At 38.2% G+C, this 19390-nt stretch overlaps 1 protein-coding gene across 2 annotated transcripts in view; it reads left to right on the top strand.

Moving 5' to 3' along the window:
- The window catches only part of LOC106878806 (calcium-binding protein P), a 21652-nt gene extending 2268 nt beyond the window's left edge, over positions 1-19384 (top strand). The window contains exons 3-10 of one of the 2 annotated variants that reach the window (XM_014928147.2): positions 4707-4822; positions 7060-7223; positions 9993-10020; positions 10924-11038; positions 12409-12603; positions 13875-13934; positions 16913-17068; positions 18558-19384. In XM_014928147.2, coding sequence (XP_014783633.1) covers positions 4707-4822; positions 7060-7223; positions 9993-10020; positions 10924-11038; positions 12409-12603; positions 13875-13934; positions 16913-17068; positions 18558-18718 — 995 coding nt within the window. In that variant the 3' untranslated portion in view covers positions 18719-19384. The remainder of the gene's footprint in view (positions 1-4706; positions 4823-7059; positions 7224-9992; positions 10021-10923; positions 11039-12408; positions 12604-13874; positions 13935-16912; positions 17069-18557) is intronic. The other variant, XM_052975260.1, reaches the window with a different exon arrangement.
- Positions 19385-19390: the final 6 nt, after the last annotated feature.

Here is a 19390-nt window from a genome sequence, read left to right as displayed (position 1 = left end):
CTCCCAGGTTTAATCTGACTGACAGAATTTTGCATAGTTTCCATCAAACCAAGCTTTTTCAGCCCTATAGTGCAATGGTACTGAACTGTGGGGCTGAACCTGAAGTCATGTGGTTGCAATAGCCACACAGTCATGCCAGCTTCTCTACGTAAAATATTTACCAGTCACAAATTTTTAGTCATGTATTAAAGTTAGTTGAAACTCCAACGTTGAACCCCAGCAGGGATAGCCTAGTAAATCCTCTGTAAAGTTGTATTATGAAAGAATAAATGAATAATTTGTTAAAATCCTGCCAAAACAGCTAGCATGGAACATGGACGTTAAACGATGATGATGATGATGATATATATCATTAATGTCTTAATACATCCCAGAAAAGAAGCACACTCTAAAGTATTAGAACAGTGATGTATTTTTTAGGAAGTTAAAAGTTATGACCAATCATAGTCACTTTATGACCAGTCATAACTTTTAACTTTCTAAACTGTTTTTATTTGTGTTGCTTTGTGATAGTTGTAAACAAACATCTTACTAGTGCTGACTTTCATTTTCAGTCTTTCATGAAAACATATTTGGCCTTGGGAAATATTACCTTACTTGGAAACAAGTAAGAATTGGCAACAGAAAGGGCATCTGGCCTCAATAAATTTCATCCAATCCATGTAGTCAGGAAAAAATGGACCTTAAAACAAAGATGATGGTAATTCCTATGCCTCGGAGGTAGCAGATTGGCAGAAACCAAATGCCTTGTGGTTCTGAGTCTAAATTCAACCAAAACCAACTTTTTTTGTCGTTTTGGGAGTTGATAAAATAAAGTGGCAGTTAAGTACTGGGGTTAATATTATAACTGAATTCAGATGAAGGCTTACACAACTACTCGGAAGTACTGTTCCCTGCTCCTTCACTGATTCATTACCACAAACTGCTTTTGTTTCAATTAAGTTTTGAAAATTACAAAGAATTTTGTAAAATAGCTTTGACATGATTTAAGCTGATGTTTGGAACATTAAGTAACATGGAATTTTGATGGAAGGTTTTAATGTATGTCTCATTAAAACAGAAAGTTTGTATCAAAGACCCAGGGGGTGGGGTGGGGGCAGACTCATGCAGGTCAGTATGAAAAGGTTAAATCAAACAACAGGAATATTTATTGTGGAAATTGTGTGTACATTTGGTGTGATATCAACGATGATCTTCTGTATATTTTACAACTTCTCTCAATTTTTTCAGGAGGCCATAACAAATTAAGTGGTTTTGATTATTTCATTCGGCAGCTGTTGTGTGGCCCCATGTGTGGATCTCGTAGATCGGGTAAAATAGGTCTGTTCCTAACCATGTCTAATTAAAAGAAAAATAGAAAAAAAAAGAACCTAGTCGGCACCCCCCCCCTTTCATTTCCCTACCTGCAACTGTTGCCATTCCTTGTCTGTAGTCTCCTGATAGGCAAGCCTGTGCTGCCTGCAGGCTTTTAGAAGCCTTATTCGTAGATGGTAGTTTAGAGTTTAGTACCACAGAAAGGAATCTGCACACCTCTTCAAATCAATGAAACTCTTTGATCAATGGCAGGATATTTTGTTGATTACAAACAAATGACCTGAAAAATGCTGATGTTTAATGTTTCCTTCTGTTTTTATTGCTGTTTTGTTTGATAATATTCTAGGCCAGTTCATCTGTAGAAGTAAAATGTAATGTGTGTATGTACTTGTATGTTTGATATGTGTGTGCAGATGTATATGTCTAGATGCATGTATGTTTACATATATATCTATATATATATATATGTGTATACACTTACACATATGTATATAGCCCTCAGTCAAACCATCCAACCCATGCCAGCATGGAAAGCAGACATTAGATGATGATGATGATGATGATATATATGTTATGTGGTATACTTGATTATCTCCTCTCAACCATCAAATATTCATGACCTCTCAATACCTACCCATCCACTTACATAAAGATACTATGGAGAGAGAGGGCTGTGCTCCTAGATGCCCAGGACAGCTTTGCAGCCCCTCTTCCCATATGTTCTTCAGAGAAGAGACAACCTTTATGGCAAGCTACATGAGACCACCATTGCCCATGATAACTTGTTAATATGAAATAAAAATAAGCAAGTTAGTGATGTGATTCAGGTCACCAAGGACAATGTGTTACAGTAATTAGATGAATAATTTAACCACAAACTTTTCCAGCCTGTCAGCAAGTTAATTAAAAGCTTAATTAGTTTCTGGTCACCTGACTTCAGTTTAAAATAACCAAACTTGATGATGTAAATTACACACTTGAACCATACCAACTTAGCAGTTGCTTTTTTCTTTGCTAGCCTGCTTCACTTCTCTATCTTGCGCTGACTATCACACACACTCCCTCTCTCTCTCTCTATACACATACGCATAGATATATGTGCGTGTACATGTTGACACACACTCGTATATGTATATACATTACTGTTTGGTCTTAAATCAAGTTTTACACACACACACATGCATGCATGCGCGTGCACACACACACACACTCAAACTGTTAACACATTAAACTGAAGGTTTACTCTGTATGTTTTAGTAGGATACCTATTAATTAACTTTGCCAAGGAAAAGGTGGTCAGTGACTCCTCTGAAGTTTCAACTTGTTTGCCATCATCAGACTAATGACTGATGGCAAGCAAATTGAAAGTTCAGAGTCACTGCCAACCTTTTTCTTCTAAAAATTTAATATGTCATTCCCGTTTATCGTCTGTTTTCCATGTCAGCATGGGTTAAGTGGTTTGACTGGAGCTTATAAGCTAAAGGGCTATAAAAGAAAATGGAGAAGGAAAAATATAGTGGATGCTTGGTTAAAATTTATTTGGATCACAATGCAAAAGACATACATATAAGATTCAGGATATAAAAGGGACCGGATCTGCAAATGAAATAATGAAAAAGAAAATCCGACAGATGTTTCAATCCGGCTTTAGGTTTGAATTATCAGCATTCAAGCTATTTTAGATGTAAAAAAATCCACATTTAGTTGGATATCTTCAGAGATAGATGTGTAGTTTTCTATGAGTGACTCTTCCTAGCACTTTGTGAGTCCTTTTCATTGCAATTGTTACAAATATTCCATCTGCTTTTATGTTATTATTTCTATTGTATTCTGCCTCTTACCTGTTTCTAAGTATATCTCAACATGTTTTTCAGCCATTTTGTATAAATTGATTTTGAATTTTAAGTTGTGGAGCCCCAGTGGCCAATAAAGAAAAAATGCCATACAACATTTGTTGCAGTTCTTCACGTTTTGAGCTCAAATCTTGCTAAGATCAATTTCACCTTTCATCTTTTCCTGGTTAATAAGTATCCATCAAGTATTGAGGTCCATGTCATTGACTTGCCGCTCCTCTTAAAACTGCTGGCATTGTACCAAAATTAGAAACCATTATTATAATTAAGGTGGTGAGCTGGCAAAACCGTTAGCATGCCATACAAAATGCTTAGCCTCATTTCACCCGTTGCTGTATTCTGAGTTCAAATTCTGCTGAGATTGACTTTACCTTTCATACTTTTGGTGTCAATAAAATAAGTACAAGTGAAACGCTGGGGGTCAGTGTGATGGACTTGTCTCCTCTTCCAAAATTTCAGGTTTTCTGCTGTTAGTAGAAAGGATTATTATTATTATGACAGTGGCGAACTGGCAGAATTGTTAGCATACCGGATAAAATGCTTGGCTGCATTTTGTTCATCCTCACGTTCTGAGTTCAAATTCCAGTGAGGTCAGCTTTGCCTCTCATCTTTTTGGGGATTAATAAAAAGAGTTCCGGCCAAACATAGGGTTGCTGTAATTGATTTGCCTCCTTCCATGAATCTGATGGCCTTGTGCCAAAATTTGAAACCATTATTATTATTACTATTGTTAAGGTAGCAAGCTGGCAGAATCATGAGCAGACTTTGCCTTTCAGCTTTTTGGGATTGATGAAATAAATACCAGTTGAGTACTGGGGTCAATGTAATTGACTTACCTCTTTCTCCTAAAATTACTGGCCTTGTGCCAAAATTTGAAACCACTATTATCATTATTATTATAGCAGCAGATTTCTAGAATCACTTGAGCATCTAATTGAATGCTTGTGATATTTCTTGTTTCTAGGATCTGAGTTCAAACCTTGCTAAGGTCTCCTTTGGCTTTCATCCCTTCAAAGTTGATGATATACAGTACCAGTCATATAGTGTGTGTGTGTGTGGGGGGGAGTCACTGGTATCAACTGACTTCTTTCGCCTCAAAGTTGCTTCCCTGTTGAGAGCCGTTTCATGGCCATCATCATCACAAGCAGCACATTTTTGTTTTGCTGAAGATAAAAAAAAAATTGCTTCCGTGTACAAAATTATTAGCATTAATTTCTAAGACTGATTACTTAAGCTTCTCTGTGGTCCCTTGATTTCCTAGAAACAGCTGCTAAGTTCCCCTACCATCTTGAAAAAGGTTGGTCTATGAGTTCCTGAAAGAGGAAAAGGCTGGAGTAGAATGGTTCATGGCTTGAATAGCTTTAATCATCAATCTGCTTGATCATAAGTCAACTTGATTATAAACCTGCTTGATCATAAGTCAGTGGGATTTGAAATCAGAATGTAAAGAGTTGCAACAAATACGGCAAGGCAACAACAATAACAACAGCAATTATGAATTTTTTTTTTTCGTTTTTTTTTTTTTTTTTGAAACATCAGAAAGTTTCCTGGATGGTGGCTGGAGAAAAGTGTGGGTTGTACTGCATAATAATTCCGTCTTGAAATGGTATAAGAAACAGACAGATTCAGATTCCAAAGGAGATATTCTACTGAAGGTAAGTTACTTGGGTTCCAGATAAGGGGATTTGGATGTGGATGGGGGTGGGGTGGGGTATTGTAATTTGACCTCTGGCCAAAGTCAAATTTGCCCTTAATCGTATCCTTCTGGCAGCAACAAAAATAAGTACCAGCCGAGTACATATTTCTCTTGTTCACTTCTCCCCGAATTTGAGGACTAAGTTAAAGAATCATCATCATCATCTATGGGATATGAGGATGGACTAAGGAACTGTGACACATTATCACAGTGGGGCAGTAGACATATATACAAAAAACAGATATGACAATGGTGGTGGTGATGATGATAATGATGATGATGGTAGTTGGTAATGAAAGTTGTTATTATTAAGGCGGTGAGCTGGCCAAAGATAAAATTGGATCAATAACCAATCAAGTACTAGGCTTACTTCAATCAACTAACCCTAACCCTAACCCTAACCAGCTTTAACATTTCCAGACTGTCTGCTAACGTTAGAAACAATTATTTAAGGCCAGTGGATTGGCAAAACCATGAGAACAGAGGAAATGCAGTATTTCTTCCAGTTCTTTACCTTCTGAGTTCAAGTTCAGCTGAAGTTAACTTAATCTTTCGTCTCTCCAAGGTCGATGAAATACTGATGTTTATTATTATCCTTCTAGTGTTGATAAAACAGGTTAAGCTCAATATAATCAACTATTCCCAATTTTCTCCCCAACAAATTCCGGTCTTGTGCACTGGAGTCAAATGAAATATTACTTAATCTTTTTTTTTTTTCTCAAACTGCAGGCCTTGTGTCTCAATTCAGAAACAATGATTGTTCAGGCTATAAGCTGTGTTTCCAGCAAAGCTAACTGGAGACATTATGACTATCAATCTGAGATGGAGAGAGCTGGCAGAATTGTTGACACACTGGAGAAAATGCTTAACAACATTCCATGTGTCTGTCTTTATGTCCTGAGTTGAAACTTTACCTTTTCATCCTTTCCAGATTGCTAAAACCAGGACCAATTGAGCACTGGGATCAGTGTAATTGACTTGTCCCCTCCTGCAAAATTTCTGGTCTTGTGTTTATAGTAGAAAGAATTATTATTTTGAAAATGGTAAGCTGGCAGAGTCACTAGCATGCCAACAAAATGCTTCACAGCAGTTCTTTCAGCTTTACATTCTAAGTTCAAATTCCACTGTGGTTGGCCTTGCCTTTCATCCTTTTGGGGCCAATAAAATAAGTTCTAGTTAATCCCTGGGATTGATGTAATTGACTAGCCCTTTCCGCTGACATTTCAGGCCTTGTTGACCAGAAACAAAGGTGGATAATGACAAACTGAAAGCCACCGTTGAGTCAGATCCATCTCAAAGTGCCTCTGAATTATTGTTGTTGATTGGTGTTAACAAGCAAACAATATTGACTCATTTATTTCAAAGTGAAAAAGTTGGCTAAGTGGGTTCCACACAAACTCAATGAAAATCAGAAACAGCAACGTTTGGAAGACTGTGTAATGCTACTCTCTCGTCTCAAAAATGAATAATTTTAAAATCAAATTGTAACATGTGATGAGAAATGGATCCAATACAACAACCGTAAACATTCAGAACAATGGTTGGACAAAGATAAGCCACCAAAACACAGTCCAAAAAGCAAAATTCATCAAAAGAAGCTGATGGTGTGTGTTTGGTGATCTGGTGCAGGTGTGATCCATTAGGATTTCATTAGACCTGGCTCATCAATCACTGCAGAAGTATACTGCAGCCAGTTGGGTCAAATGATGCAGAAACTTTGCAAAAAAACAGCCTAGATTAGTCAACAGATCCACTCCTATTTTATTGCAAGACAATACCAGACCACACATCACAAAAATGACATTGGTGAAACTACAGGAGTTGGAATTGGAACTTCTCCTTCATCCCCCCATACTCACCTGATCTTGCTCCCACTGACGACCACTTCCAGAATTTGGATCACTTTTTAATAGGAAAAAAATTGATTCCGATGATGGTGTAAAACAGGCCTTCCAAAATTTTATTGACTCCAGATTGCCAGGCTTTCACAGTCCTGGGCTGGACAAGCTACCGCTGAAATAGCAAAAGTGTATTGACAATATGGGTGCATATTTTGATGAATAAAACTATTCCTTGTATTTATAAAACATTAGCAAACTTTTTGTTTTCTTTTTTTACAAATTTCATACTTGACAACCGAATACTTTATGTACATCTCTCATTCTTCTTCCTTTCATTCATTTTATTTTAACACAGGAAGTCTGCAAATGGTTTAGTGTTGGTCAGTACACAAATGGCATGCCAGATCAACCTGATTTGCCAGCTGGTGCCAAGCTGGAGCATCTCCTGGCTATTCCAGTCAAACCAAGCAGCCGTGCCAAGATCATATGGTTTCTGTTCACTAATGACAATGAACTAAAGTTTGTGTATTTCCTATTGTTTTTGTTGTTTCATTTACCTTTTCATCTTTTTTACTTGTTTCAGTCCATTTGGCACCACCCCTGAAAGGTCCAATAAATAGACCCCAGTACTTATGGTTTGTTAAGTCTAGTACTTAGTATATTAGTCTCTTTTGTCAAGCAGGGGCAGGGTGAAAAACACAGACACTCATACACACATGCCATACAGCGGAACTGAACCCCAAATTACAGCTTGCAAAGTGAGTTTCTTAACCACACTGCCACACCAGTTTTGACTGTTGATTGCACATATCTTTAATTGGTTTATCATTGGTTCACTGCATTTAAGACAAATTAGTGTCAAACTTGCTATTCCACAACATATTGGGAGAGAATGAATTATAAGCAGCACTGAAGAATCAGTAACTGCTCATGTGCGAATACACAGTCAGTTATTTTCCATTTGATGAAATCCTCTTTTTTTTGTCTGTTTGTGTATTCCCCTCCCCCTACTGCTCTCAACTGGTGTATCATTAGTTATTCTCCATTCACCACGTCCACCCTTCAACCTGATCTTTAACAGTTGTTACCTATTTTCCCTCATCCATTCTTCATTTTGCACTCGCCCATACATTCTTATAATCTCTACTCACCCACACTTCTTCTGTTTCCTTGGTCCCACTCATTCCTACCCACCTCATAACTTGAAGCTCAATGCTGACATCTCATTACCATTATTTATTTTATCACTTTCCAGCTCCATCCTATTCACTCACCCCCTTTCTTCTTGAAATGTGGGGAGCCATGTAACTCCTCTACAACAGAAATCTTATTTTACTCTGGCCCCTTCCTTAATATTTTCTTCCCTCATCTCCTTCTATAAAGCCATTCCCACAGAGTTTGTAGTATCGCAGGTGCGTAGTGACCTCACTTCGGCTAGTGGTATGGAAAGAGTATCTCGCTCATGCTATGAAGTGGTTGGCATTAGGAGGATCAGCCAGTCATAGAAACTACAGCAGCAAGGCAAGCACTGGGATATGATGCAGTCCTTGGATCCATTTTATCCTGTCAAATTGTCCAACCCATCTCAGCATGGAACATGGGCATTAAGTGGTGATGATGACGACTTATAACTACACACACACACACACACACACACACACACACACACACACACACACACACATACATACATACACAGTTATGCATGTGCTCATTAGCATGTGTACTTATTAGCCTGTGTGCTTATGTTGACAATGTACCAATGTAGCTGTAGAGTTGCATACTTTGCTTATGTCAATAATATTTGAGTAAAGGCTGGAGGTTGTTTTTTTTAAATTTTTCTTCTTTCCTTTTTGGTGTCTGCGCTTGTGACAAAAAGGGAACAACTCCATAACTGTTTGGTGCCTGTTATTGGTTCACAACTAGTTGACTGTAGTGTAGTGGTGAGATGGGGTCAATCACCATTGCTGTTCTGTATTTCACACACTGTTGGATTTTTCCCTTTGTCATAATATTTCTGTTGCAATGCAATGTCTTTGCATCAGTCAATTTTTGGAATAATGAAGAATTTTGAGGTGGGCTGGTCACAGGGGAGCTGTTGTCAACAGAATCAAGCTCGTTGATGGCATGATTAGAATTCATATTAGTTTTCAAAATAATGAAAAATAAGTAAAATGACTTTTGTCAGGGCAAAGCTGCTTGTTTGAATCACTAAGTAACATGAGAGGCAGACTGGTGAGTTAGTATTAAAAGAGTTAAGATCATTAATATCATAACTAAGAATTACATGACCTTTTAAAGGTCAGCTTTTAGTGGTTTGATTTTGATCTGGTGGAATTTATGTGATGGTAGGTGTCTTCTTATCAAACAGCATAATTCATCTCAGATCTCCAATATTGGAACATCCAGTGTCATTCTTTTCACAATCTGCCACTAAACATTTGTGACTGTCAGTCACTAAATGCTTACGTCCATCTGGGGATGTTTTGTCATTGGTGTTGAGTGGAATTATGTTGGTGGAGGAGAGGAGTTATTATTATTTGCTTTGCAGTATTCATTCTGCCCCTTTACATTCTAAGTTCCAAATCCAACCAAGAAGATCAACTTTACTTTTTCCTTTTGGATTGATGAAGTAAATTACTAGTCAAATCCTGGGGTTGATGTAATTGACTCCCCCGCCCCACTTTCCCTTGTAAAGCTGCTGGCCTTGTGTCAAAATTTAAAACAATTATTATTAATGCATTATTTCACATCATTTGAAATTTCAGAGGGAAGGTTTTGATATTTCTGGAGTGGGACAACTGGTAAAATACTTGAAAACTAACAAGCAGCAAAGCAGAGCTGTTAGAATCTCATTGGAGCAAATTTGGAAACCCTGGTTTGGTTGGCATTTGTAATTTTTTTCTTTTTATATTTACTGTGTGAGATGGCATCAACATTGTGCTACTACTATTTCTTCTACCCATTTCTCTCTTTTTGTCAGTAAATTCCCATTGATGGATACACATGATAATGAAAGGCCTAGAATTTTCCTTCCATTTGTGTTTGATAAAACACTGACCTTCCATTAATCCCCTTTTATTGTCACCTGCATTTTTACTATTGTCATTCGTTTAACAGTGAAATTTACCAAATATTGTTGTTCTGTTTTTAACCCTAATTTATAGTAGCTGCGTAACATGTAATTTCATAAAACTATTTTCACAGTCAGTCAACTCTCAGCTTCAGCATCCATTTGCATCAGTGCTGGTATGTATTAGTTAATACTTTTTTTCCCTCTTTTTACAGTGAATGGATGAATGCCATTGTCAGTGTGGTAAGTATTACTTTTTGCCTCTTTTGTGTGTGTGAAGCTCTGTCGTATGAGCACTCAGTTCTGGGTGCACACCTACCTATAGCAGAAACGACTATAACAGGAGTTACACAATCATTTATGATTATGTAACTTCTGTTCATTTATTATCATCCAAAGGTGGCCGATGCCAGCGTCACTTTGACTGACTTCTGTGTCGGTGGCACGTAAAAAGCACCAACCAATTGTGGCCGTTTCCAGCCTCCTCTGGCCCCTCTGCCGGTGGCATGTAAAAAGGACCCACTACACTCTCGGAGTGGTTGGCATTAGGAAGGGCATCCAGCTGTAGAAACACTGCCAGATCAGACTGGATCCTGGTGCAGCCTCCTGGCTTGCCAGACCCCGGTCAAACTGTCCAATTTTAAATAAGCTCTTTAGAAAAAAAGGTGAACAAAATCAAATAATCTTTGAGAATTTTATTGATAGGATTTGTTGTTGTGTTTGTTTCCCAACACTGCTTGACAACCGGTGTTGGTTTGTTTGCATTGTCATTACTTTGTAGTTCAGTAAAAGAGATTGATAGAATGAGTAACAGGTTTAAAATGTCCTGGGGGTCTACTCCTTTGACTAAAACCCTTCAAGCTGGTGCCACAGTCTAATGACTGAAACAAGTGAAAGATAAAAGAGATGTCTGTCTGTCTGTCTGTCTGTCCAGCTATCTATCTATCGATAAATAAATAAATATATGGTTGAAGGCTTGAATAGGGAAGTGGGAATCAACGTGTGAAGAGTTTGGGTGGATGTAGAATAAGAAGGTGAGGAGAAGGAGTTGTGGAAGGTAGAGGAAGAGGAATTAAGAGGGTGGAGGGACAAATGTTGGATGGGGATGAAGAATTTATTAATTCAATGAGTTTTGTAATGTTTCAGCTACCTCCAGCACCTCGCAAATCACAGCAGCCAAAGGCGGCTGCTGTATCAGCCCCGTATCCAACTGTGCAGGCAACCCAAGCTAATACTGTAATGGCAGGAGCTAGATATGCAAGTAAGATCACTTATATTTATGAGTAAGAGTGTGTACAAGAAAGTGACTGAGTGATAGTGTGAATGGTTTAAGTGATGGTATGGATGTATCTGTGAGATGTGAATGATTTTTGTGAGTGAGATGCATGTCTGTGAGTGAGTGTGTGTGTGTGTGTGGGAATATGATAAAGTGTGAGTGAAGCTTTGGTCTCCCCATACAAAACAGAATTTTACTAGATTTGAGTTACTCCAGGCAGCAATCACTGAAAAAAATTAAATGACTGATCTTGATTGTTGAGACAACTTTGAAACATTGTAACCATAAGTATTGCCCAAACGACCTTAACATCAAATTCAGAATTCATCCAAATCTGGGACCCCATACTATAAGCCCACCTACTACCCAATTACTTTTCCTCAACAGGCCCTGCTCTATTTAACAGTGTCTCAAAACAAATCAAAGAAGAAAGAGATCCTATTCAGCTTCAAACAATATCTTAACACATTTCTTCATGTGATACTAGACAATCCATCTCTACTTGGCCACGGTCATCAGCTCCTTACTTGAATGGGCCATGGTACTACACTTAATAGATTCTATCAAGCAGTGCTATTGAGATAGATAGGGCAGGGGCTAATTTTTTGGCAAAACTTATCTAAATTCAAGTGGTGGTATGTTGTCAACTTAATGTGACAGTCCGATGAAAGGGAAGAATACTACTGCTATTTAGCCCTAGGAAGCACCACTTCCTGTCAGCCTTGACACATCTAAATTCATCTAAGTTTAAACACATCTGTGCACACACACACAAACACATACAGATCTGTGTGTGTGTATATATATATCGTCATTGTTGTTGTTTAACATCCGTTTTCCATGCTGGCATGGGTTGGATGGTTTGGCTGAGGACTGGCAAGCTGGGAGGCTGCACCAGGCTCCAATCTGATTTGGCAAGGTTTTTACAGCTAGATGCCCTTTCCTAATGCCAACCACTCCAAGAGTGTAGTGGGTGCTTTTTATGTGCCACCGGCACGGGTGCTAGTCAGGTGACACTGGCATCAGCCATGCTTGAATGGTGCTTTTTATGTGCCAGTCAGGCGGCACTGGTATCAGCCACAACTAGAACCACTCGGTTCAACAGGTCTTCAAAAGCACAGCACATATATATATATTATGTATATATAAATATATATGTGTGTGTGTAGATGTACCTACATATCTATCTATCTATATATATGTATGTGTGTGTGTGTATACACACACACAACTCATGACATGTTATCCAGTATGCTACCCTGCTTCTGAACATTGAATGGAAGTGAATTTGTTATTTATTTATGTGTTCTTTTTTTAAAATGATTGTTTACTCTTGATGCATTTTCTTGTTTTAGTGCCATCTGCACCCCCTGCAAATGCACCCTCTCCTTATTCTACTCATGCACCCAGTTACCCACAACAGGCATCTTATACACAACAGGCAAGTTACCCTCAACAACCTGGTTATCCTCCTCAGCAAGCTGCCTATCACGGTTATCCTCCTCAACAGGCTGCCTACCCACCACAAGCATATTTCTCTCAGCAACCTGGTAAGTATAGATGCTCTCCTGTCTGTTTGAAGGTTTTGATTTGAAAAAGAAAATTATTGAATTCTCATTGTCCTCAATTAACCCCATAGATACTCCATAAAGAGTCTCTAATGGTTAACTTGCTCAAAATAGCAGCCTAAATTCATTCAAATCACACACATCGTAAACAAAGGAGGGACGCAACAGTGTGGCTCTTGACTCAATTTGTTAAGATTTATAAAAAGACACCATAACTGGATAGTTATGGCAAGAATGATTTTGATCTTAGTCCTTCATTATCCAGGGTTGAGTTGAGACTAAGCAGCAACAACATAGCACTTTACAATGAATCAACAAGCGACCCTGTATATGGTTGCTTGATTTCCAAGAAATAGGAATCAAATCTGCCTCAATTCCTACTTTTCCATTTTCAAAACATGAACAACTCATTGTTATAATGTGCTTCTAGATATTCTGTGTCTGACTGAATGAAGTTAAAAACATAGAGCAGGATGGTCACAATTGGAATGTTTTTGATCATAGGTCTACTTGGTCAGAGATAATTGTTTAACATCTGTGTTTCATGCTGGCTTGAGTTGGATGATTTGATAGGGTCCAGTGTGCCCAAGGACTGCATTAAGCTCTGATGTCTGCTTTGTAGGATTGTATGGGAAAGAGAATGAGAGGACAGGGGTGGGGCAGACTACTAAATTGGGTTGGGTTGAGGGGTGGATGAACAAGAACCGTGTGTAGGGGACGATAAAGGCATGAGTAGAAGATAGGGTGTGGAGTGGAGGGTAAGCAGCATAAGTAGATGGTACGGTTGCCAGTGGGGAGGGACAAGAGATGACATGGTACAGTTGTCTGCAGGAGCCAATAGTGAAGAGGCAGGCATAATGCATAAGAGATGGTGAGAGTCATTGTAACATGGGTGGAGAGTATGAAGCATAACAGCACTTTCTGAACTCAGTTTCACTGAAGACGACTCTTTTCAAGAACCTCATCTAACCAGAGATCCTGGTCCTTAATCAACTCAGGATTCTGGGGTCACCTTCATTACTTCTTCCCATGTATTTCTTATTCTTCTCTAGTTAAGTGAATAATTGCTCAACATGCTAGAAATAGCAACTAAAACCCCTTCAAACTACATCCATCTTAATAACAAACATTTCAGCTGCACATAGCCACCTTTACTACCAATCAGAAGCAATTGTTGCTGTTTTCTTTTTCTTTGTTTTTTTTATTTTCTTTCTTTCTTAAATGAATCTCAAGATACATTTGCTCCGTTTCAGGTTACCCTCAACCTTATGGTTATCCTCAGCAGGCTACTAATGCCTACCCACCAAATGCAGGTGAGAGATGAATGTAACACATCCAGCAATCTTCACTCATCAAGATTACTTTCTTCTCCCCCCACCTACCCAGTTTTCCTCCTTTTTTTTTAGAATTGCTGTCCCATCTTACCACCCGACCCTTTTTCTCTATCCTTGCCATCTTTTCTGATTACTAACCTGTAGACACTTTTCTACTTGTGACTCTAGCCTGTCTTTACTTCACCTGTTTGCTTTGGACTGACACAAGAATTTCATTCATTTTTTTTATCCTTTTCTTTTTTTCACTGACTTACTACCATTTTTGAAAGGACTTTATGCTTCCTTACATTCCTTACCAATCATTCATTAACAGCCAACAATTTTTATGCTATCTTTTCCATTTGCAAGAAGTAATTCAGTTTTCTTTTTTCACTCATCATTGACTTGCATATTTTTCATGCTAGCATGAGCATGTTTTTTCTTTTCTTTGTTTAGGGGTCATTTTAGGGCTTAGTCTTGCTTGCATGTTACAAGGTAATCATCACTAGTGCTGATGCCATAGAATTTATAAAAAAAAAAACTCTGTGAAGTGGTTGGCCTTAGGAATGGTATCCAGCCATAAAAACCTTACCAAAGCACATACTGGAATATGGTGCAGTCCTTTGACTTTCCAGATCCTTTGTAACTGTCCGACCCTTGCCAGCATGGATGCTTGATATTAATCAATGATGATGATTATTTTCTTTTTTAACTGATGAATACACTTCCTTTTACTAACCACTCAATTTCAGTGAGAGAGTTTCTTTTCCCTGTTGTGTTGCTGTGAAGGTTTCTCTTTTGTATTTCTCTTAAGAATCTATATCTCCTCTTTTGTCCAAAGAAAATCTTCCCTGAGAAATGGCAAAAATGGTGAAGCGTTTGACAATTACCTTTCACCGTTTTCTTTCTCCACTCTGTTCATACTCTGCTGTGATTGACTTTGCAATCCATTCCTCTGAAGGAGTGGAGGCTGTCAAGGAAATTAGTAACAGTTATATGCCGAGATCGAGTTTACTTCTCCTATACAGATTTGGCATCTTTTGAAACCGTAAGAAATCAAAGAAACAATTATCTTCTATTTATTATTGTACTAGCTGAATTACCTGGTAATACCCGGAAAAGCGGGGTGGGTGGGGTTATTTTCAGTTCCCATTCTCATTACACTGTTTCGTGTCCTATCCCGTTCCCTGTTCAGTTCCCGTTTAAATTAGAAATAGATTTACAAATACACGCTGACGTGGGATAGATTTTAAAATAGTGGCAAGTAATAAAGTTGAATCATAAAACTGATTGATTGTAATGGTAAGGTAATATCAAAGTTGAATTGGTGGAGGGTTGGAAGGATGAGAAGATTGACGATGTGCAACTAGGAAACGATTGATGATTGATTATTAGCAATTTGGTAGAGCCTCTTGATATACTACACTTTTGGTCTTGCACTCTGGAGCATAAACAGATGATTAGGATTGCCGACTCTTGAGCATCCTACATACAGTTGGCCATTGGAAAAAACAGGTTCTGTAAGGTTTAGGCCTACCACCTCCACGGACTGCTCCTGGTTCTTGTCTATGGTCATTGAAAAACTCAGTTTTATAGGAAATTGTAGTCAGTTGAATCAAATGGCATGTCAGAAGGAATCAGTAGAATTTGTGGTCTAAAGACAACCTCCACTTGCTTTGCCAGTGAGAATGGTCACCTCTAAGACTCTTGGCATCATCTTGATTGTAAGTTGTGTGCCATTGCAAAGCTTGGGTGAGTCCAGGTTTCTTAAAAGCATCACTGATGTGCAAGTTGTGAGGTGGGAGGCCTGCTGATGCCAGGCTATTCCAAAATCAGTGGGATAGTTCAAAACTTAATGGGAGTTGAACACAGAGTCAATTGATTTGTAACTGCAGTGTTCACCAGGCAGCTGATCTAGGAGTTGAGGTTCAAATCTTCCACTGTCACATTCTTTGGCACCAAGATGGCACGTGTTCTCAGCTAGGTTTGGTCTTTAAATTGAATCCCCAGATTTGGAAACATTGTAGCCATTAGTTCTTGTATATCTGATACAATGTGTCCAAAAGGCAAACTAACCTGACCACCCTGTCCACCAACCAGGGTGCCATTACCAACGTCCAATAGCTTCCTCATCACCACTGAACTGCACTATGCTCCTTTCCTCAGAAAAGGAAAAATTTGGCTGCTATTTCCAGCATGCCCTGCTACCACAAAACAGCTATTTGTGATAAAGGGCCTACCATTATCACAAATAGCTGTTGCATGGTAGCAGAGTGTGCTAGAAATAGCAGTCAAACTTTTCCTTTTCTGAGGAAAGGAATCATTTACATGTGATTTTGATGCCAATACGATAGTTAATTCATTAAAGTGTGTGTGTTAAATAATAGGTAAAAATTCAAGAACCAAAGTATTAAAATTTGCTCTCCCCTTCAGTAAACACATTCTCTCTCTCTCTCTCTCTCATTCTCTCTGTCTGTCTCCTCCTCTTCGCTGATATCAGCCACCCTCATTATGCCATGACGTTTCCCTCAATGGCCTATTCATGTATAGAAGATGAAAAGCCATTCTCTATAGTGCTATTGTTTCAGTTCCCAGTCTCTGTCTCCTCCCCCTTCCCTGATATCAGCCAACCCTCACTATGTCACCACATTTCCCTCAACCTAACACTTTTTGCACTCTTTTCCCCGTAGGGGGCCCATTATCAATTTTTATTGAAATCCAATTACCCTATAATTGAACTGGATGTTAGTTCAACATGTATGCAAATTTTGAAGATTGGTTCACTGGTATAGGAAACAGGATGGTAACAGACAGAAATTGCCATATACAAGATTGTATTCTATTTCTATGTGTTGTCATTATATATATATATATATATATATATATATATTATTATTATATGCTATAAAGGCGTGTGTGTGTTGTAGTTATAACTTTGGAATATTATCTAACATGCAATGTTGTTTTCCATTTTTCAGCTGCATATAGTCAAGTGCCACCACCACCTCCTGGTTATGCTGGAGCTTATCCTGGATATTATCCTCAGCAGGGTCCCTATTATGGAAACACTGGAAACCCTCAAGTGGTACACATTAAGGAAAAGAATAAGAGTAACTTAGGAGAGATTGCTTTGGGTAAGATCTGTGTGTTTCATTATATTGTTTATTTATGTTTTCTTTTATTATGCTGTCAGAAGTTATGATGGCGGTTAAGGAGATAAGACCCCTGGTAGTTGTTGATAGTTTCTGGTGGCTCTTGTTTATGCTGCTTCACATAGGAGTAGATTCTTTGGAGACTCCTCTGATCGTTGGTAGTCTTCAAGTTCATGCTATACATGTTAATTATATAAGAGACTGGTTTAATGAAACATCAAAATATGTCCACAGCCTGGTGAGCTGCTGTGATGTCTTAATGCTAGGCTCCCCTCTATGTCTTAGTCATCAGACCATCTTCTGCTATTTGGCCTATAACTGGAACCCTTTCCAGAGTAGACTTGAAAGTAATGGTGACTAAGAGTTTGCTATACTCTTTGAATTCCCCAAAGTTGAAGTTTCATTGTCAGGTGCAGTTTAATGTATTGGCCAGGGTCTAGTTGATACAACAGAGTGATATTGTGCAGTAACTGGACTATGTTATGTTATGGTACCTATTTGTAAAAATCATTACAGATTGGACTGGTGAATATCTAAATGCTTTGACCATGTTGTGATTGGATATCAATTGTTTACCTCTTAACCAACCATTTGATGGGCTGTTAACTTTGTCATTTTGAACACTTTGACATCATTTCAGAAGTAGGAAAAACAACAGCCCAGCTCTCTTTATTGTAATGAACTTGATATCTTAATTGTTATTAAGATATCCTGTCTTGAATTCCTGTGTTATTGCCTGGAGGACTATGATAAATAGGCAGGGACTGAGGACAGAACCTTGGTGGACCCCTACCTCTACCCGGAATTCTTCACTGTACTCGTTGCCAACCCTCACCTTACTGACAGCGTCTCTGTACATGGCTTGCACAGCTCTCACTAACCATTCATCTATCCCTAGTTTCCTCGTTGACCACCAGATAAGGGAGTAGGAGAAAAAACCTTTTTTCATTTTACATTTTGAACCTGAAGAAGACAGATGATCTCACAAAATATCATTCAATCCATTCAATAAACAATCGCTATTACAAATCACATTCAATAAACAATCGCTATTACAAATCACATTCAATAAACAATCGCTATTACAAATCACATTCAATAAACAATCGCTATTACAAACCACATTGCACTTTTCTATCTTCGTGAAGAGTTACACCAATATTCATAAATTATTATTATTTGTTTTTCTTCTTCCTTCAATTTTGTTTCCATTTCTTGCCAAGTGTCTTCCTGACACCTAGGGCAAAGAAACTCACTGTATACATTGATAGGCTATTAAAATAAATGCACCATTTACAAAATCAATGTTCTTCTCAATGTGTGATGTCCCAATTAAAACACTCTTTTGCACTCCTTGCAGTGATGGTAAGTCAGGCATTATTCTCAAATAAATTTCAGTTCATATTATTATTATCATCCTCATTATTTATTATTACTATTATTACAACGACTGTTCTATTTATTATTTCAGGTGTTGCTGGGGGTGCACTTCTTGCTCATGGAGCTACGAGTATGATGGGCGGTTGGGGTGGCGGCTGGGGTCTTGGCCGTTGGGGCAGTTGGAGCTCACTCAGTTCACTAAGCAGCTTTGGCAGCTGTGGAAGTTTTGGCAGTTTTGGCAGCTTTGATTAGGCGCGAAGAGTCAATCAGCTGGAAACCTGGAAACTAGACGACCCATCAATCAAATAGCAATGATGACTTTGTAAAAAATAAAAAAAACAAAACCAAATAGAGCAAATACAAACTGTAAAATAAGTGATAAGCTTAGGAATATTTCTATCTATCTGTACATACACACACGTGTATGCATGCACACATGTATATGTGTGTGTGTATATATCTCGTTCAGTGGATGGTACTGCGTTGTCCATAGTTGGTTCTCTGATTTCAAGCTACTCATTCAGGTCTCCTGTTACCTCTAGATTTTCAAATTTTCAAAACTTTCAAAATTTGAAGGAAAACGAGTGCAGACAATGGACCTGCAAGGGTGTTGTACAGCTGTAAAATGCAGGAATAGCTCACACTGTATGTATACATGTGTGGCTTGAATAAAATACTCATCTACTCACATACACACACTTATAAACACTGTCATTTTATGTCTTTGTATACATTGAAATATACTATTTATCTGTCTGTTTATCCATGTACCTATCTATAATATGTGTGTATTTTTCATGTGTTTATAAAGATGTATGCGTGAGTGTGTGTATTATATAAGTTTATATCATCACTTGACGTTCATCTTCCATACATGCATGGCTATATATATATATATATATATATATATATATATATATATAT

This window comes from Octopus bimaculoides, chromosome 20 (genome assembly GCF_001194135.2).
Source record: "Octopus bimaculoides isolate UCB-OBI-ISO-001 chromosome 20, ASM119413v2, whole genome shotgun sequence".
Classification (NCBI taxonomy): domain Eukaryota; kingdom Metazoa; phylum Mollusca; class Cephalopoda; order Octopoda; family Octopodidae; genus Octopus; species Octopus bimaculoides.
This window is presented reverse-complemented; position numbering and strand designations above follow the sequence as displayed.